Genomic DNA, 24123 nt, shown 5'->3' on the forward strand with positions numbered 1-24123 from the left:
AGGGTCAGAGCTGATTTGCATATAGCCAGTGTCTAACCCAGGGTGGTGTGGAGTGCAAACAAACGATGGATTTAGGCCCAGATCCTTGCACTGGGGTGAATGTATGACATTGTTCTACATTCTGTCCATCAACTGTGTTTTTTGCAATTTTCACCCCGAGTGTGCTGGGGATGCTCAGACGTGAGTCCCAGGCTCTCCACACCACTGGAGTCAAGCTATCCAGGCTGATGAAGGCTGATAGCCAGACACCGGTCCTTGGATGCTTGATTCTGGTCTGGGAAAGACATGGCTTGGTAGTTCGGACTGGACTGTTCCCATGAGGCACAGGGTCAGAGCTGATTTGCATATAGCCAGTGTCTAACCCAGGGTGGTGTGGAGTGCAAAAAAACGATGGATTTAGGCCCAGATCCTTGTACTGGGGTGAATGTATGACATTGTTCTACATTCTGTCCATCAACTGTGTTTTTTGCAATTTTCACCCTGAGTGTGCTGGGGATGCTCAGACGTGAGTCCCAGGCTCTCCACACCACTGGAGTCAAGCTATCCAGGCTGATGAAGGCTGATAGCCAGAAACCGGTCCTTGGATGCTTGATTCCGGTCTGGGAAAGACATGGCTTGGTAGTTCGGACTGGACTGTTCCCATGAGGCACAGGGTCAGAACTGATTTGCATATAGCCAGTGACTAACCCAGGGTGGTGTGGAGTGCAAAAAAACGATGGATTTAGGCCCAGATCCTTGTACTGGGGTGAATGTATGACATTGTTCTACATTCTGTCCATCAACTGTGTTTTTTGCAATGTTCACCCCGAGTGTGCTGGGGATGCTCAGACGTGAGTCCCAGGCTCTCCACACCACTGGAGTCAAGCTATCCAGGCTGATGAAGGCTGATAGCCAGAAACCGGTCCTTGGATGCTTGATTCCGGTCTGGGAAAGACATGGCTTGGTAGTTCGGACTGGACTGTTCCCATGAGGCACAGGGTCAGAGCTGATTTGCATATAGCCAGTGTCTAACCCAGGGTGGTGTGGAGTGCAAAAAACGATGGATTTAGGCCCAGATCCTTGTACTGGGGTGAATGTATGACATTGTTCTACATTCTGTCCATCAACTGTGTTTTTTGCAATTTTCACCCCGAGTGTGCTGGGGATGCTCAGAAGTGAGTCCCAGGCTCTCCACACCACTGGAGTCAAGCTATCCAGGCTGATGAAGGCTGATAGCCAGAAACCGGTCCTTGGATGCTTGATTCCGGTCTGGGAAAGACATGGCTTGGTAGTTCGGACTAGACTGTTCCCATGAGGCACAGGGTCAGAGCTGATTTGCACATAGCCAGTGTCTAACCCAGGGTGGTGTGGAGTGCAAAAAAACGATGGATTTAGGCCCAGATCCTTGTACTGGGGTGAATGTATGACATTGTTCTACATTCTGTCCATCAACTGTGTTTTTTGCAATTTTCACCCCGAGTGTGCTGGGGATGCTCAGACGTGAGTCCCAGGCTCTCCACACCACTGGAGTCAAGCTATCCAGGCTGATGAAGGCTGATAACCAGAAACCGGTCCTTGGATGCTTGATTCCGGTCTGGGAAAGACATGGCTTGGTAGTTCGGACTGGACAGTTCCCATGAGGCACAGGGTCAGAGCTGATTTGCATATAGCCAGTGTCTAACCCAGGGTGGTGTGGAGTGCAAAAAAACGATGGATTTAGGCCCAGATCCTTGTGCTGGGGTGAATGTATGACATTGTTCTACATTCTGTCCATCAACTGTGTTTTTTGCAATTTTCACCCCGAGTGTGCTGGGGATGCTCAGACGTGAGTCCCAGGCTCTCCACACCACTGGAGTCAAGCTATCCAGGCTGATGAAGGCTGATAGCCAGAAACCGGTCCTTGGATGCTTGATTCCGGTCTGGGAAAGACATGGCTTGGTAGTTCGGACTGGACTGTTCCCATGAGGCACAGGGTCAGAGCTGATTTGCATATAGCCAGTGTCTAACCCAGGGTGGTGTGGAGTGCAAAAAAACGATGGATTTAGGCCCAGATCCTTGTACTGGGGTGAATGCATGACATTGTTCTACATTCTGTCCATCAACTGTGTTTTTTGCAATTTTCACCCCGAGTGTCCTGGGAATGCTCAGACGTGAGTCCCAGGCTCTCCACACCACTGGAGTCAAGCTATCCAGGCTGATGAAGGCTGATAACCAGAAACCGGTCCTTGGATGCTTGATTCCGGTCTGGGAAAGACATGGCTTGGTAGTTCGGACTGGACTGTTCCCATGAGGCGCAGGGTCAGAGCTGATTTGCATATAGCCAGTGTCTAACCCAGGGTGGTGTGGAGTGCAAACAAACGATGGATTTAGGCCCAGATCCTTGCACTGGGGTGAATGTATGACATTGTTCTACATTCTGTCCATCAACTGTGTTTTTTGCAATTTTCACCCCGAGTGTGCTGGGGATGCTCAGACGTGAGTCCCAGGCTCTCCACACCACTGGAGTCAAGCTATCCAGGCTGATGAAGGCTGATAGCCAGACACCGGTCCTTGGATGCTTGATTCTGGTCTGGGAAAGACATGGCTTGGTAGTTCGGACTGGACTGTTCCCATGAGGCACAGGGTCAGAGCTGATTTGCATATAGCCAGTGTCTAACCCAGGGTGGTGTGGAGTGCAAAAAAATGATGGATTTAGGCCCAGATCCTTGTACTGGGGTGAATGTATGACATTGTTCTACATTCTGTCCATCAACTGTGTTTTTTGCAATTTTCACCCCGAGTGTGCTGGGGATGCTCAGACGTGAGTCCCAGGCTCTCCACACCACTGGAGTCAAGCTATCCAGGCTGATGAAGGCTGATAGCCAGAAACCGGTCCTTGGATGCTTGATTCCGGTCTGGGAAAGACATGGCTTGGTAGTTCGGACTGGACTGTTCCCATGAGGCACAGGGTCAGAACTGATTTGCATATAGCCAGTGACTAACCCAGGGTGGTGTGGAGTGCAAAAAAACGATGGATTTAGGCCCAGATCCTTGTACTGGGGTGAATGTATGACATTGTTCTACATTCTGTCCATCAACTGTGTTTTTTGCAATGTTCACCCCGAGTGTGCTGGGGATGCTCAGACGTGAGTCCCAGGCTCTCCACACCACTGGAGTCAAGCTATCCAGGCTGATGAAGGCTGATAGCCAGAAACCGGTCCTTGGATGCTTGATTCCGGTCTGGGAAAGACATGGCTTGGTAGTTCGGACTGGACTGTTCCCATGAGGCACAGGGTCAGAGCTGATTTGCATATAGCCAGTGTCTAACCCAGGGTGGTGTGGAGTGCAAAAAACGATGGATTTAGGCCCAGATCCTTGTACTGGGGTGAATGTATGACATTGTTCTACATTCTGTCCATCAACTGTGTTTTTTGCAATTTTCACCCCGAGTGTGCTGGGGATGCTCAGAAGTGAGTCCCAGGCTCTCCACACCACTGGAGTCAAGCTATCCAGGCTGATGAAGGCTGATAGCCAGAAACCGGTCCTTGGATGCTTGATTCCGGTCTGGGAAAGACATGGCTTGGTAGTTCGGACTAGACTGTTCCCATGAGGCACAGGGTCAGAGCTGATTTGCACATAGCCAGTGTCTAACCCAGGGTGGTGTGGAGTGCAAAAAAACGATGGATTTAGGCCCAGATCCTTGTACTGGGGTGAATGTATGACATTGTTCTACATTCTGTCCATCAACTGTGTTTTTTGCAATTTTCACCCCGAGTGTGCTGGGGATGCTCAGACGTGAGTCCCAGGCTCTCCACACCACTGGAGTCAAGCTATCCAGGCTGATGAAGGCTGATAACCAGAAACCGGTCCTTGGATGCTTGATTCCGGTCTGGGAAAGACATGGCTTGGTAGTTCGGACTGGACAGTTCCCATGAGGCACAGGGTCAGAGCTGATTTGCATATAGCCAGTGTCTAACCCAGGGTGGTGTGGAGTGCAAAAAAACGATGGATTTAGGCCCAGATCCTTGTGCTGGGGTGAATGTATGACATTGTTCTACATTCTGTCCATCAACTGTGTTTTTTGCAATTTTCACCCCGAGTGTGCTGGGGATGCTCAGACGTGAGTCCCAGGCTCTCCACACCACTGGAGTCAAGCTATCCAGGCTGATGAAGGCTGATAGCCAGAAACCGGTCCTTGGATGCTTGATTCCGGTCTGGGAAAGACATGGCTTGGTAGTTCGGACTGGACTGTTCCCATGAGGCACAGGGTCAGAGCTGATTTGCATATAGCCAGTGTCTAACCCAGGGTGGTGTGGAGTGCAAAAAAACGATGGATTTAGGCCCAGATCCTTGTACTGGGGTGAATGTATGACATTGTTCTACATTCTGTCCATCAACTGTGTTTTTTGCAATTTTCACCCCGAGTGTCCTGGGAATGCTCAGACGTGAGTCCCAGGCTCTCCACACCACTGGAGTCAAGCTATCCAGGCTGATGAAGGCTGATAACCAGAAACCGGTCCTTGGATGCTTGATTCCGGTCTGGGAAAGACATGGCTTGGTAGTTCGGACTGGACAGTTTCGCATGAGGTACAGGGTCAGAGCTGATTTGCATATAGCCAGTGTCTAACCCAGGGTGGTGTGGAGTGCAAAAAAACGATGGATTTAGGCCCAGATCCTTGTGCTGGGGTGAATGTATGACATTGTTCTACATTCTGTCCATCAACTGTGTTTTTTGCAATTTTCACCCCGAGTGTGCTGGGGATGCTCAGACGTGAGTCCCAGGCTCTCCACACCACTGGAGTCAAGCTATCCAGGCTGATGAAGGCTGATAGCCAGAAACCGGTCCTTGGATGCTTGATTCCGGTCTGGGAAAGACATGGCTTGGTAGTTCGGACTGGACTGTTCCCATGAGGCACAGGGTCAGAGCTGATTTGCATATAGCCAGTGTCTAACCCAGGGTGGTGTGGAGTGCAAAAAAACGATGGATTTAGGCCCAGATCCTTGTACTGGGGTGAATGTATGACATTGTTCTACATTCTGTCCATCAACTGTGTTTTTTGCAATTTTCACCCCGAGTGTCCTGGGAATGCTCAGACGTGAGTCCCAGGCTCTCCACACCACTGGAGTCAAGCTATCCAGGCTGATGAAGGCTGATAGCCAGAAACCGGTCCTTGGATGCTTGATTCCGGTCTGGGAAAGACATGGCTTGGTAGTTCGGACTGGACTGTTCCCATGAGGCACAGGGTCAGAGCTGATTTGCATATAGCCAGTGTCTAACCCAGAGTGGTGTGGAGTGCAAAAAAACGATGGATTTAGGCCCAGATCCTTGTACTGGGGTGAATGTATGACATTGTTCTACATTCTGTCCATCAACTGTGTTTTTTTCAATTTTCACCCCGAGTGTGCTGGGGATGCTCAGACGTGAGTCCCAGGCTCTCCACACCACTGGAGTCAAGCTATCCAGGCTGATGAAGGCTGATAGCCAGAAACCGGTCCTTGGATGCTTGATTCCGGTCTGGGAAAGACATGGCTTGGTAGTTCGGACTGGACTGTTCCCATGAGGCGCAGGGTCAGAGCTGATTTGCATATAGCCAGTGTCTAACCCAGGGTGGTGTGGAGTGCAAACAAACGATGGATTTAGGCCCAGATCCTTGCACTGGGGTGAATGTATGACATTGTTCTACATTCTGTCCATCAACTGTGTTTTTTGCAATTTTCACCCCGAGTGTGCTGGGGATGCTCAGACGTGAGTCCCAGGCTCTCCACACCACTGGAGTCAAGCTATCCAGGCTGATGAAGGCTGATAGCCAGACACCGGTCCTTGGATGCTTGATTCTGGTCTGGGAAAGACATGGCTTGGTAGTTCGGACTGGACTGTTCCCATGAGGCACAGGGTCAGAGCTGATTTGCATATAGCCAGTGTCTAACCCAGGGTGGTGTGGAGTGCAAAAAAACGATGGATTTAGGCCCAGATCCTTGTACTGGGGTGAATGTATGACATTGTTCTACATTCTGTCCATCAACTGTGTTTTTTGCAATTTTCACCCCGAGTGTGCTGGGGATGCTCAGACGTGAGTCCCAGGCTCTCCACACCACTGGAGTCAAGCTATCCAGGCTGATGAAGGCTGATAGCCAGAAACCGGTCCTTGGATGCTTGATTCCGGTCTGGGAAAGACATGGCTTGGTAGTTCGGACTGGACTGTTCCCATGAGGCACAGGGTCAGAACTGATTTGCATATAGCTAGTGACTAACCCAGGGTGGTGTGGAGTGCAAAAAAACGATGGATTTAGGCCCAGATCCTTGTACTGGGGTGAATGTATGACATTGTTCTACATTCTGTCCATCAACTGTGTTTTTTGCAATGTTCACCCCGAGTGTGCTGGGGATGCTCAGACGTGAGTCCCAGGCTCTCCACACCACTGGAGTCAAGCTATCCAGGCTGATGAAGGCTGATAGCCAGAAACCGGTCCTTGGATGCTTGATTCCGGTCTGGGAAAGACATGGCTTGGTAGTTCGGACTGGACTGTTCCCATGAGGCACAGGGTCAGAGCTGATTTGCATATAGCCAGTGTCTAACCCAGGGTGGTGTGGAGTGCAAAAAACGATGGATTTAGGCCCAGATCCTTGTACTGGGGTGAATGTATGACATTGTTCTACATTCTGTCCATCAACTGTGTTTTTTGCAATTTTCACCCCGAGTGTGCTGGGGATGCTCAGACGTGAGTCCCAGGCTCTCCACACCACTGGAGTCAAGCTATCCAGGCTGATGAAGGCTGATAGCCAGAAACCGGTCCTTGGATGCTTGATTCCGGTCTGGGAAAGACATGGCTTGGTAGTTCGGACTGGACTGTTCCCATGAGGCACAGGGTCAGAGCTGATTTGCATATAGCCAGTGTCTAACCCAGGGTGGTGTGGAGTGCAAAAAAACGATGGATTTAGGCCCAGATCCTTGTACTGGGGTGAATGTATGACATTGTTCTACATTCTGTCCATCAACTGTGTTTTTTGCAATTTTCACCCCGAGTGTGCTGGGGATGCTCAGACGTGAGTCCCAGGCTCTCCACACCACTGGAGTCAAGCTATCCAGGCTGATAGCCAGAAACCGGTCCTTGGATGCTTGATTCCGGTCTGGGAAAGACATGGCTTGGTAGTTCGGACTGGACTGTTCCCATGAGGCACAGGGTCAGAGCTGATTTGCATATAGCCAGTGTCTAACCCAGGGTGGTGTGGAGTGCAAAAAAACGATGGATTTAGGCCCAGATCCTTGTACTGGGGTGAATGTATGACATTGTTCTACATTCTGTCCATCAACTGTGTTTTTTGCAATTTTCACCCCGAGTGTGCTGGGGATGCTCAGACGTGAGTCCCAGGCTCTCCACACCACTGGAGTCAAGCTATCCAGGCTGATGAAGGCTGATAGCCAGAAACCGGTCCTTGGATGCTTGATTCCGGTCTGGGAAAGACATGGCTTGGTAGTTCGGACTGGACTGTTCCCATGAGGCACAGGGTCAGAGCTGATTTGCATATAGCCAGTGTCTAACCCAGGGTGGTGTGGAGTGCAAAAAAACGATGGATTTAGGCCCAGATCCTTGTACTGGGGTGAATGTATGACATTGTTCTACATTCTGTCCATCAACTGTGTTTTTTGCAATTTTCACCCCGAGTGTGCTGGGGATGCTCAGACGTGAGTCCCAGGCTCTCCACACCACTGGAGTCAAGCTATCCAGGCTGATGAAGGCTGATAGCCAGAAACCGGTCCTTGGATGCTTGATTCCGGTCTGGGAAAGACATGGCTTGGTAGTTCGGACTGGACTGTTCCCATGAGGCACAGGGTCAGAGCTGATTTGCATATAGCCAGTGTCTAACCCAGGGTGGTGTGGAGTGCAAAAAAGCGATGGTTTTAGGCCCAGATCCTTGTACTGGGGTGAATGTATGACATTGTTCTACATTCTGTCCATCAACTGTGTTTTTTGCAATTTTCACCCCGAGTGTGCTGGGGATCCTCAGACGTGAGTCCCAGGCTCTCCACACCACTGGAGTCAAGCTATCCAGGCTGATGAAGGCTGATAGCCAGAAACCGGTCCTTGGATGCTTGATTCCGGTCTGGGAAAGACATGGCTTGGTAGTTCGGACTGGACTGTTCCCATGAGGCACAGGGTCAGAGCTGATTTGCATGTAGCCAGTGTCTAACCCAGGGTGGTGTGGAGTGCAAAAAAACGATGGATTTAGGCCCAGATCCTTGTACTGGGGTGAATGTATGACATTGTTCTACATTCTGTCCATCAACTGTGTTTTTTGCAATTTTCACCCCGAGTGTGCTGGGGATGCTCAGACGTGAGTCCCAGGCTCTCCACACCACTGGAGTCAAGCTATCCAGGCTGATGAAGGCTGATAGCCAGAAACCGGTCCTTGGATGCTTGATTCCGGTCTGGGAAAGACATGGCTTGGTAGTTCGGACTGGACTGTTCCCATGAGGCACAGGGTCAGAGCTGATTTGCACATTGCCAGTGTCTAACCCAGGGTGGTGTGGAGTGCAAAAAAACGATGGATTTAGGCCCAGATCCTTGTACTGGGGTGAATGTATGACATTGTTCTACATTCTGTCCATCAACTGTGTTTTTTGCAATTTTCACCCAGAGTGTGCTGGGGATGCTCAGACGTGAGTCCCAGGCTCTCCACACCACTGGAGTCAAGCTATCCAGGCTGATGAAGGCTGATAGCCAGAAACCGGTCCTTGGATGCTTGATTCCGGTCTGGGAAAGACATGGCTTGGTAGTTCGGACTGGACTGTTCCCATAAGGCACAGGGTCAGAGCTGATTTGCATATAGCCAGTGTCTAACCCAGGGTGGTGTGGAGTGCAAAAAAACGATGGATTTAGGCCCAGATCCTTGTACTGGGTTGAATGTATGACATTGTTCTACATTCTGTCCATCAACTGTGTTTTTTGCAATTTTCACCCCGAGTGTGCTGGGGATGCTCAGACGTGAGTCCCAGGCTCTCCACACCACTGGAGTCAAGCTATCCAGGCTGATGAAGGCTGATAGCCAGAAACCGGTCCTTGGATGCTTGATTCCGGTCTGGGAAAGACATGGCTTGGTAGTTCGGACTGGACTGTTCCCATGAGGCACAGGGTCAGAGCTGATTTGCATATAGCCAGTGTCTAACCCAGGGTGGTGTGGAGTGCAAACAAACGATGGATTTAGGCCCAGATCCTTGTACTGGGGTGAATGTATGACATTGTTCTACATTCTGTCCATCAACTGTGTTTTTTGCAATTTTCCCCCCGAGTGTGCTGGGGATGCTCAGACGTGAGTCCCAGGCTCTCCACACCACTGGAGTCAAGCTATCCAGGCTGATGAAGGCTGATAGCCAGAAACCAGTCCTTGGATGCTTGATTCCGGTCTGGGAAAGACATGGCTTGGTAGTTCGGACTGGACTGTTCCCATGAGGCACAGGGTCAGAGCTGATTTGCATATAGCCAGTGTCTAACCCAGGGTGGTGTGGAGTGCAAAAAAACGATGGATTTAGGCCCAGATCCTTGTACTGGGGTGAATGTATGACATTGTTCTACATTCTGTCCATCAACTGTGTTTTTTGCAATTTTCACCCCGAGTGTGCTGGGGATGCTCAGACGTGAGTCCCAGGCTCTCCATACCACTGGAGTCAAGCTATCCAGGCTGATGAAGGCTGATAGCCAGAAACCGGTCCTTGGATGCTTGATTCCGGTCTGGGAAAGACATGGCTTGGTAGTTCGGACTGGACTGTTCCCATGAGGCACAGGGTCAGAGGTGATTTGCATATAGCCAGTGTCTAACCCAGGGTGGTGTGGAGTGCAAAAAAATGATGGATTTAGGCCCAGATCCTTATACTGGGGTGAATGTATGACATTGTTCTACATTCTGTCCATCAACTGTGTTTTTTGCAATTTTCACCCCGAGTGTGCTGGGGATGCTCAGAAGTGAGTCCCAGGCTCTTCACACCACTGGAGTCAAGCTATCCAGGCTGATAGCCAGAAACCGGTCCTTGGATGCTTGATTCCGGTCTGGGAAAGACATGGCTTGGTAGTTCGGACTGGACTGTTCCCATGAGGCACAGGGTCAGAGCTGATTTGCATATAGCCAGTGTCTAACCCAGGGTGGTGTGGAGTGCAAAAAATGATGGATTTAGGCCCAGATCCTTGTACTGGGGTGAATGTATGACATTGTTCTACATTCTGTCCATCAACTGTGTTTTTTGCAATTTTCCCCCCGAGTGTGCTGGGGATGCTCAGACATGAGTCCCAGGCTCTCCACACCACTGGAGTCAAGCTATCCAGGCTGATGAAGGCTGATAGCCAGAAACCGGTCCTTGGATGCTTGATTCCGGTCTGGGAAAGACATGGCTTGGTAGTTCGGACTGGACTGTTCCCATGAGGCACAGGGTCAGAGCTGATTTGCATATAGCCAGTGTCTAACCCAGGGTGGTGTGGAGTGCAAAAAAACGATGGATTTAGGCCCAGATCCTTGTACTGAGGTGAATGTATGACATTGTTCTACATTCTGTCCATCAACTGTGTTTTTTGCAATTTTCACCCCGAGTGTGCTGGGGATGCTCAGACGTGAGTCCCAGGCTCTCCACACCACTGGAGTCAAGCTATCCAGGCTGATGAAGGCTGATAGCCAGAAACCGGTCCTTGGATGCTTGATTCCGGTCTGGGAAAGACATGGCTTGGTAGTTCGGACTGGACTGTTCCCATGAGGCACAGGGTCAGAGCTGATTTGCATATAGCCAGTGTCTAACCCAGGGTGGTGTGGAGTGCAAAAAAACGATGGATTTAGGCCCAGATCCTTGTACTGGGGTGAATGTATGACATTGTTCTACATTCTGTCCATCAACTGTGTTTTTTGCAATTTTCACCCGAGTGTGCTGGGGATGCTCAGACGTGAGTCCCAGGCTCTCCACACCACTGGAGTCAAGCTATCCAGGCTGATGAAGGCTGATAGCCAGAAACCGGTCCTTGGATGCTTGATTCCGGTCTGGGAAAGACATGGCTTGGTAGTTCGGACTGGACTGTTCCCATGAGGCACAGGGTCAGAGCTGATTTGCATATAGCCAGTGTCTAACCCAGGGTGGTGTGGAGTGCAAAAAAACGATGGATTTAGGCCCAGATCCTTGTTCTGGGGTGAATGTATGACATTGTTCTACATTCTGTCCATCAACTGTGTTTTTTGCAATTTTCACCCCTTAGTGTGCTGGGTATGCTCAGACGTGAGTCCCAGGCTCTCCACACCACTGGAGTCAAGCTATCCAGGCTGATGAAGGCTGATAGCCAGAAACCGGTCCTTGGATGCTTGATTCCGGTCTGGGAAAGACATGGCTTGGTAGTTCGGACTGGACTGTTCCCATGAGGCACAGGGTCAGAGCTGATTTGCATATAGCCAGTGTCTAACCCAGGGTGGTGTGGAGTGCAAAAAAACGATGGATTTAGGCCCAGATCCTTGTACTGGGGTGAATGTATGACATTGTTCTACATTCTGTCCATCAACTGTGTTTTTTGCAATTTTCACCCCGAGTGTGCTGGGGATGCTCAGACGTGAGTCCCAGGCCCTCCACACCACTGGAGTCAATTTATCCAGGCTGATGAAGGCTGATAGCCAGAAACCGGTCCTTGGATGCTTGATTCCGGTCTGGGAAAGACATGGCTTGGTAGTTCGGACTGGACTGTTCCCATGAGGCACAGGGTCAGAGCTGATTTGCATATAGCCAGTGTCTAACCCAGGGTGGTGTGGAGTGCAAAAAAACGATGGATTTAGGCCCAGATCCTTGTACTGGGGTGAATGTATGACATTGTTCTACATTCTGTCCATCAACTGTGTTTTTTCCAGGTCTCAAGTATGTCACAGTTCATAAAAGATTGCAAAGGGAAGACATGTTGGTTTGTCTTCAGGTGCCAGCACTTGGCTCATGTGGCCGACACTTTTGTTTAACAGCATACATGTGCCATGGGCAAAACCACGTTTGGAACACTGCAGGGTGTCAACCTAACTAACGAGCTTGCACAACAATACACTCTCCTGTTTTCTAGAACTACTAAAGCCTTTGGCTCCCATGTGATGCAGTAGGTATTTTAAGGGGCTGGCACATCACCACCTAGGCTGCCCGGATTTAAGATCAATTTTTTAAAAAAGTCAGAGTGCTTATGCTTTGCCCGCCGGAGGTCAGTACTGTGCAGTATTGGCACAACTGTGTACAGACCGGGCTATCTTCTACATGTAGCTGCAGAGGTAGGAAGTGCAGATGTGCAAATGTAAAATCAGCATTTGGCTCTGCTGCAAACCCTCATAGTGGGGCGAGGGAGGGAATTATAGTTACAGGGGCCATTCTCCATTCACCCATCGATTTGCCTGAAGTAACACATTGTCAGTTCTCTGCTGGTTGGCATACTTGATTCTACAAGCACTTCAAGTTAATCATTGTAATCATTGTGTATTCTATTATATTCCAAATGGGTTAAAACACTATGGGGCACATGCATCAAGCTAAATACTGGTTGCAAACGGGCCGCTTCGCAGAATCGGCCCCTTTGCGACTGATATTTTGGTCTTTGAGATGCATCAACCCAAATGTAAATTTGTAAAATTTGCGATTACCTATTTTGTGAATGCATTTATGGAATCGCAATTTGTGAATCCTTAAATGCTATGCACGAAGCAAGGAAAAATTGCGACCCTGCTTTAATGATTTGCAAATTACCACTAACTTCAAGTTGGTGGTAATTTGAAAATCCTTAGAAAAATACTCTTTTTTGCATTTTTCTAAGTGCCATATGGCGCACAAACATGCCCTCATGGCATGAATGTGCGCCACATGTGCACACTTACCTGTATTGGGGTGCATCGGGGTGGCCTTTTGGCCCCCTATCACCCTTGCAAATTGCATGTGCAATTTGTGAGTACCTACTAAGTACTCGCAGATTGCAAATGCAATCCTATTCATTCCTATAGGCCTCTAGGCCCATAGGAATAAATGAGAAGCCATTCCTTAAACGTGAATCGCAATTTGCCATTCACAATTAAGGAATGTTAAGGATTCACAAAAATATTTGCGAATCCTTCATGCATAGGCATTTGTGATTACCAATTAGCGAATCGTTAAAATGAGCTATTTGGTAATAGCACATGATTACCTTGATGCATGTGCCCCCATAAGTCACAAATAATTGTGCTGTAGAAAATCAAGGACCATCACAAAGGAATTTGTTTTGTTTTTTAATTTCGAGATTTGAACCAAGGAGAGTTAAAATGCAAACGGAAGGGCTTAGCACATACTGTTGCCAAAATTCAACCCCCATGAGCTCTTTAAAATCACAACTTGGATCTTATGGCCAATATCATCTTGCAGAGGTGATAGTCATTATATGGTTTGTTAGACCTGGCACCCATGGAGAGGTTTTCCCTAATGTTCAGACCTCCTGTTTTTGCTGGCCTTAGGATTTTGCACACTTTACCACGGCTAACCAGAGCTGAAGTGCTTGTGCTCTCTCCCTAAAACATGGTAAAGTTGTCTTATACCTAATTGGCTTAGTTAATTTACTTAAGTCCCTAATAAAGTGCACTACATGGGCCCAGGTACTGTTAATTAAATGTCACTATTATGCTTGCCTCACTACCAACTGAAGCCGCCCTTTAATTATGTCTCAGGCCAGCCATTGCAGACCCTTTGTGTGCACTTTAACCTGCCATTTCAAACCTTCCTTTTTATTTAATACATATACCCTAGTGTAGACCTTGGACAGCCCAGAGGACAGGGTACAATGTATTTAAAAAGCTGCACATGTACTTTTTAGTTTTATCTGTCCTGGTAGTGGAAAAAATCTTAAATCAATTTTTCACTACTGCAAGGTCTATTGCTCCCATTGGATAACATTAAGATTACCTTATTCCATTTTATAACTATAATTTCCAAATGGGAAGGCATGACTTGTTCAAGTTTTGTTTCTCTTAAAATCCTAACTTATTGTAAAATTAGATTTTAAATTAAAATTCTGAAAACACCACTTTTAGAAAGTTGGCATTTTCTTGCTTTAGCCATTTGATGCCTGTGTCCTGTATCTGATCACATGACTTGGTGTAGTTGGCAGTTGGGCTTTGTGTATTCCTCCTAGACAGCTACGCACAATGGTAGCTTAGGTGTGTCCCAATAGTCCATCTCTAGCAGGATGAAAGGGAAGGGCTTGGCACAACCTCACTTACACCTGAACACTTCATAACAGGCTTCCAACAAGCCTACATCTGCACCTGAACTCTGTCATCTGTGAGTCTATCCTTCCAGGTGGTGCCACCCCAGGCCTGGACCCTTGGAAGTGGGTCTAAGGTGCTTACCAGCCGAACCAATGCATCTTCTCTGCTGAGCGGCGCATCCTCGAGCAGAACGAATGCACCGCATCCCCCTCTCATCTCTGGCCCAGGTCTTCACATCTCTCATTGACAGCAGCCTCAATAATGACGATCGCAGCATCTCAGCTCTTTGGAACCGACACATCGCCAGCTGCATACTGCATCCCTGATGCCAGGACTACGCATCACAAGACCCATCGACAGGATCCTCGATGATGATGCAACAGGACCTTGCACCACAACCTCACTGCATCTCGGAACCGACGCATTGCATCTGCTGAATGGTGCTTCTTCGACCAGAATCCACAAATGCTCTCAACCATGAATTAAGTTACTTTGCTTACCGAGCTAATGAGGTCCCTGTAGCCAGCTCATGCTACATTGCAGTCAGCCTGAACGTGTGACTTTGTCAAGGTACAGTACGACCAGATGTTCCTTGTTGGTGCTTTGCGCTTTTTGGCGCTATTTCAACATAAAACTTTAAAATTCAATATCTCTGGTTTACTGTTTGGATTTTTATCATTTTGGTCTTGTTCTATTTATTAAACTAAGCTATATTATTCTAACCCTCTTGTGGGATCTTTTTGTGTGGTGATTTCACAGTTTTACTGTTTTAAGTGTTGCACAAATACTTTACTGATTGACTTCAAGTTAAGTCTGAATACTGTGGGCCAAGCTACCAGAGGGGTGAGCACAGGGTAATTTGGGATTTATTTGTGTCTTACCCTGATTGGTATTGTGATTGCTGCTTGACCAAAACTCACACCTGAGTGAACCAGAAACCCGATTTCTAACATTGTTCAACACACTGTGTCCCTCGGTCTCGTGCCTGTTCCCAGTCTGTTGAATGCTTGTTTCTGTTGTGGTTTAGTCTTCCACTTTGCCAGACCCTCATACCACACCACCTTCTGGCCCTTCCAGAGGTGTGTGTTGGCTGGTCCACAAAAGGTCAACTTTTCTCTCATGCCTCTCCCACCATAGGTGAAACTTCTATAGTTGTGAAAGAGGCTCAAGTATGTGTACAAGAGGAAGGCGGAGAACAGCAGGGAGCGAGACAGACTAGCAGAGACTGCCGGAGATTAATATAGGGTGAGAGACTGAAGTATTGAGGGACTGAAGACATAGAGAAAGAGACTCAGAAGTAGAAAACGCAACAAAAAAAAGCTAGAGCAAGGGAGATACAGTGAGAGATTATTTTGTGTGTGCTACTATGAGTATGGCAGAGGGAGAGTGGGGTAGTGGAAGAGAGGGTGAGATATAAGAAGAGGTTGCTGACAAGTAAAGTGAGGGTGAGGGAGTCTGTGGCTGGTGTTAGCGCTAATTTAAGTTCCCAAAAATTGTTGATACTAAATGAAGCTCCATTTTTGGAGTTAGGGCTTTGTGTGAATCTCATAGGATGATGACCCCGGAACAGAGATAAATCAAGTACAATTAAAATTACTCTTGAGAAGGTTCAAATTCAACGCCATGAAGGTGTATTAACATTTTTGAATCATCACAGAAGATAAATAGTTAGTTTAAAACAAAATGAAAATTATTCTAAAAATGCAAATGAATAGGAATCAGTATAGGGCTCAGTATCTAGTTATAAAGACAAAAGCAGATACAGTTTAGCACAGATATTGCATTAGTAAAAAGACAGGCATGAAGTATGCACAAAGTAATAGACAAGCAGCGTCTGTAACATCTCGAAGAATGGTGGGCTGAGGTGGGGTCTGCCTCCAAACAGAACAAGGGACAGCCTTGGCAAACATCCCAAAAACAGCACTTCATATAGTTTTTCAAACAGAGGAGTTCCACTGTCAGCATGGTGTGAAACAAATATTACATCATATTATCCAAAGGTAAAACAGAAAACACATCACATGGAAAAATACTTTCGCTCTAGTACCAATGAATAATCCTGTATTTTGCCACACAGGAGAAGGCAACAGCACATTTTGGATTATATACACAGCCTCTCTGGCCATAGGAAGTGGCCTTGTAAAGATGCAGTCAAGATCGGCTCCTTCCTCCAGGACATCAGGAACATGAAGAAGAATACATTTTAAATATACAACAAACACAAGAGTTTAAAACACTTGAATTAATAGTATTTTTGTAAAATGTTGAATGGCACATGTTAACTTATGATGCACAGACAGAGAAACTACAAACCTAGGCCAGAGCACAAGTGGTCAGGGTGGAGACTGCCGCCAGGATCATAGATCCTGACAGGGCGGAGAGCGGAATCGCAATCTGTGAATGGCAGTGGGGCCGAGGCACCGCCGTCAGAATTACGATGTCCTTTTCCCACAGCCTTTTCATAAGGGTCTGACTGCCATGAAAAGTCTGTTGAAAGGGAATTTTGGGGCCCCAGACAGGGCCCCCTTTTCTCCTGGGCAACTGCAAATTGGCCTTGGGGGCAACTGTAGTGCCCCTTCTCACATCCATGCACCGTCCTTGGCACCTTGTGCCATGCACCACATGGTGCATGGCACACGGCGAATTAATGTGCACAAAGTACTCTTTTACACAGCAGCTTGTGCAGCCGTTTTCCTGTGCTTCAGCACAAGTCACCGTGTAGAAGAAAACTTTGTGACTGCCATCACGGAGGTCCCATCCAAATTCGGCGGTCGGACCGCCGACTTCTTGTCAGGCGGCCTCGTGAGTAAGCCTGGGCGGCCAGCTACGCTCCGTGCACGGAGTGCACGGAGTGCCGCCTCCTACGCATTTTGCGTAGCCGGCGTAGCCAGGCGGCACTACGCGCGCTCCGCAGACGGAGCGTAGCCGGCCGCCACCCGCCTCCCTCCCGCCCTCCCTAAATACATAAGTAAATGTATAAAAAGCTTTTTAAAACACTTACCTTGTCTGCCGCGTCCCCGGGGCTCCCTCTCGCCGTCCCGCGATGCGCGCCGCCATTTCTGATCCTAATGCGCATGCGCGGGCGGCCGCGCATGCGCATTTCTCGTGAGGAATGCGCATGCGCGGGCGGCCGCGCATGCGCATTAGGATCCGATTTGGTGGCGGCGCGAACGGCGGGACGGCGAGAGGGTGCCCCGGGGACGCGGCAGACAAGGTAAGTGTTTTAAAAAGCTTTTTATACATTTATTTATGTATTTAGTGAGGGCGGGAGGGAGGCGGGCGGCGCGGAGTGGGGCTACGCGGAGTGCGTGGGTGGGCGTAGTTGTGCGCCCACTTCACGTAGCTCCGCGGAGCCCCACTCCGCCCACTACGCCCAGGGTTACTCGTGAGTGCCGCAATAGTGGTCGTCGGTCTGACCACCGACATCTCAATGATGGCCCACATTCTTTTAAAAATTTGCATCATACAATTAATTGAGTGGATTCGAGTCCTAGTCATGTCAACTTAAAAACTTTGCTATGTCAAATGCAATCTATTATATTATTTATTACTTTTTCTTGTTGACTAAACACATTATTTGATAATTCTAAATTCACTCACACTGATAAGAGAGAAAATGAAAGATTAAGTGACAGAGTCTTCTAGACAGTGAGAGAAAAACTGCAAACAGGAGAGAGAGAGAGAGAGAGACTGATTCGGAGACAAATGGATGTGCAGACTGACAAATAGACAGTAACTGGCAAAAAAAGGAAAACAAGAATTGGCAACCTATGTGACCTATGTTTTTAGCATTGCGGCTGTTATGCAGCATGTTTTTTTTTTAAAAAGGCTCATTTATGCGGCGGCCACATAATTTTGTAGGCATGTGCATATGCTCTACACACATCTGCACACCTACAAAAAGAAACAGGCTCTTTTCTTTTTATTTACCAAATTGAAGTGGATTGATGTCAGAAAAAAAAGACATGCAATAGCATTTTAAAAGAAACACTATAATAAAAGGGATGAGCAGGTTGCAGTTTAGTGTGAGAGGTGAAGCAACACCACAGTAAGGGGGGAAGCAATGCACGGGAAAGAGAACAAAGTGAGAAGCATCCGAGGGAAAGCGAGCAACCTAGAGCAGAGAAGCACATGGGTGAGGAAGCCCAACATGAGTCCAGTTGGAGAAAGAAGAACATAAGCGAGAAAAAGCAACATTAGAGGTGAAAAGCACATGAGAAAGACATCTCGAATATACATGCACTTTCATGGGGAGCTTAAAGAAAAAGAAAAAGGTAGTTCCCTTGAAGAGAGGACAGGAAGCATAGAAGACAGCCAATCAAAGAAATGGTAAAGAGGGAATAATCCATAGGTGGGTCAAACAAAATATGGACCTGGTGAAACAAGGAAAGCCATCAAATAGAAAGCAAGCAAATACAAGTGCTAGTAAAGTCAACCACTGCTCAGCAATGGGTGGGCTGCAAGTCCCTGTGTGTTCTTGATAGCAACAAGATGTTTTTCGCAACCTGGACCTAAAGAAGATTGACCAAGACATTGTTTGAAACTGAGAGCATGCGAGAAATTGCTAATGACGGAGAATGTGACAGAAAGAGAAAAAAAAACTGCAAGAGAGAGAAAATGTTAAAACCAGACAGTAACTGTGTGGTCAGTGAGAGTGAGTGTTTGTGAGTGCTAAAGACAGAGCGACAGAAATTTGTGGTTCGGAATTTTAAGGATGGAATTTCCTGTTGCTGGGTAGGTGAATGTGATATGACCTGTTTCTGGTAATGTTTACATTCGAAACGCATAATATGTGGATGTTGCCCCCGTTGGTGGACATGTTGAGCCTCACCATCTATGCTACTTGCCTTACCGAAGCTCATAAGACAATGCTCTTAGTATATGGAGGCTCACATTACCCGTTGCTGGGATTACTGGTTGATGAGCATGTAAAATATGTTATACATGGTACTTTTCATACATGTTGGCGAGCCACCAGAAGTTAGCTATACATGTTGCTGGGTAATTGCTAAGCAAACAGATTTTATCTATACCTGTTACAGGGGGCTTGGATGCTTGTCTAACCTGTTGCTGGAGACTGCATTGCCTGTTTCTGGCCATGTACCGACTAGCATTATCAGTTATTAGGCATTTTTGTTAGGGAGCCGTAGACAGTTTTCAATACCTTCTATGACTGACTTTTGGAATCATAATCTGTCTTGATCAGTGTTACTCACTGTGCTTAACAGTTGAGCTTCTTTAATGATTTTTTTGTTTTCAAGGCATGTGAGTTCCATCCCTAAGGACTACTTATGTGTGTTCCCATGCTTTCTTCATGCGTCTCATTAATTTCTTTGAATTTGCAGCTTGTTCCTGGCAGCTCCCAATGTTCTACAAATGGACACGGACGAGACAATTGTCATCCAAGCCCATGAGTTTCAGAACGCAGTTGACCTGATCATCACCGTCCACGACTTCCCCCACAAGAAAAATTGTCTCTTCAGTGGGGAAACCAGGCTGACAGAACCCAACTATTTGAACATGTTTACTATAAAGGTGGGTTGGACTCCCGGGCACTCAATCTACACTGTCAGAAGTTTTCAAGGAAGCCACTTCGGGGCCAGGGTGAGGGGTTGCTGAAAAGATGGTGAGGTGGGCAGGTTCAGCTCTAAGTTTCATTTCAGAAGTGGTGGTAGAGAGTAACATATATAAACTTCAATACATTGCAAATGTAATGTCTATATGGTTGAAGGGTGTCCAGCATAGGTCCGGAAGTTACAGGTCCAGGTAAGATTTTCAGGATGATAACTGAGTATGTAAAATAGTTTCATTTAGAGACATTGTATGTACCTTTATCTTGTATGTATATTTTATTATTTAACATTTATACGCCCCTCCTTAACCAACAGTGCACATTATTTATTGGGCATAATGGATGTTTAACCTGTAGGCTAAACACAGGGCTCAGGACCAAAAACTCAACCGAATCAGTTATCTTTAGGTTGATATTATTTGGCAGCACACCACACTATGCTATGTGTATAAAGTCAATATTGACTTGAAGGGAATATTTTTTGTACAGGATTAGGTTTGAAGCTATTACATATTATATTTTGGATAGATATATAGCTCATTAAGCAGAACACATACCTACATCAATCCAAATTTTGCTAATGTTACTAGACTGTTCGGTGCCCCCTTCAAGGCTGGCAGCTCTGCTGTGCCTTGCCTGGCTGCTGACTCCGTCTCGTCTCCCTTGCCGGGGTTTGAGGCCACTGCGGTCCACTCTCTGCTGTGCCTGTTCCAGCCTGCCAGCTTGTTCCAGCTTAGTCATTGCCCTGCATCATGCACTGCTGTTTGCCTCTTATTTTTTATGTCGAGGCTACCGTCCCACTGCGAAAGCAGTGGGGGGCGGAGCCGAAGATTTCATGACTTCAACAGTGTGGGGCTTTAACCCGCCTCTCTCTCCTCTCTCTTCCATTGGCTAGCTTCGTAAATGGAGGCTAGTCATTGGAAGAGATGTGTGTCAATTACTCTTTTCCCCGGCTTCATGCGATCAGTGGGCGTTTCTGTCTCTTTTTAAGCCCCGCCCCTTTTTTACGTCATGCAGAGGTGGGCCCATTGTGGGTGTTTCCTTTTTTTTTTCTTCCCAGGGCTGTTTTTTCGTCAGTCTGTGCCAGCTCGGTCCCGGTCCTGGTCCCCTCTGCAGCCTCTCCCCCACCCCATTGTTCTGCTCTATGGGCCCATTTGAAATATCTTTGCCCAGCTGACTTCCCGCACTGTGACCGTACTTTGGACTCTTCTGCCAATGGCCGTCTAATGTTACTTGCTTCCAACGGAGTCAAGCGAAGAAACCAAACATGCTTCGTCGCGCCTAAGAGGAATATTAACCACAACATACAGAATGAGCCGGGGAGCCTCCAGAAACAGACAAAACGTGCCCAATCCGGCCGTGTGCGTGTCTGTGGGTGTTCGCGGGCCCCACTTCTGCAGCCGTTCTTTGATCTTCAGACACAAGTGGATTATTCTATATTGTTGGCGACAGAGCCGGTGATCCCCGACCCTCTCCCGTTACCCCCAGCACAGATTGGAGCAGAAGAGCTGAGGTGGTGGCCGGGCATGTCTATGTCTCTGCCGCAGCTCTCCTCCATCGCGCACTCGACGCCGCTCCCACCCCTCCCTCCCTCTCCAGCCGCCATGCTGCCTCGTTCTGTTCTGGTCTTCCCTTTCACCCCTCCTCCAGCCCTCTCCGTCTTCTCGATCGAGTTTCTCGGTAAAAGGACAGAGCAGCGCTTTATAGCGCCTTGACTGTGATGCACAAAGGTGTGTGTCTTTCTCTGATAGGCGGGTGGAGATCGACGCCCTTTGCCCCCAAACAATCGCTTGCTACCAGGTAAGTTTCACTCTTCCCTTTCACCCCTCCTCCAGCCCTCTCCGTCTTCTCGATGGAGTATCTCGGTAAAAGGACACAGCAGCGCTTTATAGCGCCTTGACTGTGATGCACAATCTTTCTCTGATAGGCGGGTGGAGATCGACGCTCTTTGCCCCAAACAATCGCTTGCTACCAGGTAAGTTTCACTCTTCCCTTTCATCCCTTCCTCCAGCCCTCTCCGTCTTCTCGATCGAGTATCTCGGTAAAAGGACACAGCAGCGCTTTATAGCGCCTTGCCTGTGATGCACAATCTTTCTCTGATAGGCGGGTGGAGATCGACGCCCTTTGCCCCCAAACAATCGCTTGCTACCAGGTAAGTTTCACTCTCGTTTCTCCTCCGCCCCTCCCTCCACCTGAGATTTCTTTCATTTCTTGAATGGCCGTAAATTTAGGGAAACGAAACTTGCGAAATGTTAAAAGAGGTTTGGTTGCCCGTTTCTTTCTTTTCAGTGTCAGGTTCACCTGCCACGGAGCTCCCCACCCCTTTTTTGGGGTGAACATCAACACCACTTTATAAGGTTCCGAATCCACAGTGGCATTACTGGTGATCGATTCAACAAGAGCCGAGGCGGGTGCTGCCTCTAAGAGCCCGTGCAACATATATGGCATTGAAACCAGGAACAGACGTCAGGTGAAAATATTGTATCGTACCGTTATTGCATTTATATAGCGCAGTAAGGTTGCTTCAGAATTAAAGAGGTGTATTTGTTTAACATGTGCCGGTTTCTTCTCCACCCCAAGCTGCTCCTCCACCCCAAGCTGCTCCTCCACCCCAAGCTGCTCCTCCATCCCATGCTCTTCCGCCCATCCCACGCTCTTCCCCCCCAATCCCATGCTCTTCCCCGCAATCCCGCCTTCTTCGCCCCGTACCGCGCTCTTCCCCCATCCCACGCTCTTCCCCCATCCCACGCTCTTCCCCCATCCCACGCTCTTCCCCCCCATCCCACGCTCTTCCCCCCATCCCATGCTCTTCCCCCCCCATCCCACGCTCTTCCCCCCATCCCATACTCTCTTTTGCTTCTCCTTCCATACAAGCTTCCAGAGAAGTGTATTCACTGTGCTGGTATAAATAACCTTTCTACACTGTGTTGGTCTCTTATTTCATCATAAACTGTTGAAGATAGTTGCTGTAGTCGTACCATAAAATGCGAACAGTATTCCGAAGCATTTGAAGCAGTTCATCTGCCAAGTCCGGTTCTTTGGTTTCGTTTTCGTCCTGAGAGGGTAGCTTGGGCAAAGCATGCCCGGTGAATTGCATTTTCTTGAATTACTGCAGTGTCCACTCCCAGCTCAGTTTTTGGGAATATGAAATGCCAAGTGCCTATAGATGCTTTAATTAACCATTCGCAATTCTTCAAATGTTAACTTTCTGACCAATACATTTTTTATTGTACTTGAGTGAGACACAAATAGTGGGTGCCCTAAATTCGTGAAAAAACTGTTTTTTAAAACAGGAATAGAGACTCTTTTGTGTGCGACAATATGACTGACAACGTGATGTGCAAAAAGAAATAATACGCTTGAAGAAAATTGCTTGTTCTTCGAGTCTCTACATGTTCTAGTTCCGCTTTTTCTGTTTTAACAGCCCCCGCTTGCAGTGCCCCGGAATCTGTGTAATAAAGGCAGTAAATACATCTCTATTGCCCACTTTCAGCTGCCAAGCTTCCTACTGGCACGCCTCACGCCGAGAAACTAAGACGGCGCTGGGCGGGAATTGGGAAAGCAAACCTTTTTGCCGTAGTAGGGTTTGCTTATCCTGGGTATGCACATTATCCTGGACATGTTTGAGTTTGGGCTTTTGTTTTTCCCACTTTGTAAATACTATGCATTGCTTAAGGTTTCTTTCTCACTTTCTTTCTTTTTCCTGTCTTTGCCTTTACTGTCGTTCTGCCTGATTTTCTTCTCTCTCTTTCTTTCCCCACATCATCAGTATCATATTGCAGGTGTTTGCTCTCTGTACCATTGTGGGATGTATCTCCTCATAGAAATATTTTGTGAGCACATTTGCACAGCGGGCCAATATTTCGTTTATTACAGTGGACTATGATTTTGCCACTGATTCTTCTGGTCTCAGGAGGTGGCAAACACATTAATTTGTAGAGAATTATGGCCCACTTTCTTCTTCCATTAGGACAGTGGTTACTTCATTTTATCTGCCTGATGTCCCAGAGTACATTCAAGATGTGTAAGTGGTGCACTATATTTAATGTACATGGCTACATCTTTAGGTCCCCAAGCAGTGCACTTCTGTTTTTCTTATCCGGTCTCCAGCGAGCTGCTCCAGTCAGGTTCTCGAAATGCTCATTCCGTTCAAAGGCAACATATGCCATTTTCTCGATAAAGATCCTAAAATGCATAATTTAATTCATACCTCATAAAAGTGCGAGTGAGTGCAGAGTGAGAGTGAGTGCTGACTGCAGAGTGAGTGCCGACTGCAGAGTGAGTGCAGAGTGAGAGTGAGTGCTGACTGCAGAGTGAGTGCAGAGTGAGTGCAGAGTGAGTGCTGACTGCAGAGTGAGTGCTGACTGCAGAG

At 47.7% G+C, this 24123-nt stretch overlaps 1 protein-coding gene across 1 annotated transcript in view; it reads left to right on the top strand.

Moving 5' to 3' along the window:
- LOC144752100 (complement C3-like) overlaps nucleotides 1–24123 on the top strand; it is a 1799539-nt gene that overhangs the window by 62106 nt on the left and 1713310 nt on the right. The window contains exon 2 of the mRNA XM_078640046.1: nucleotides 19525–19714. Coding sequence (XP_078496172.1) covers nucleotides 19525–19714 — 190 coding nt within the window. The remainder of the gene's footprint in view (nucleotides 1–19524; nucleotides 19715–24123) is intronic.

This window comes from Lissotriton helveticus, chromosome 1_1 (assembly GCF_964261635.1).
Source record: "Lissotriton helveticus chromosome 1_1, aLisHel1.1, whole genome shotgun sequence".
NCBI lineage: Eukaryota > Metazoa > Chordata > Amphibia > Caudata > Salamandridae > Lissotriton > Lissotriton helveticus.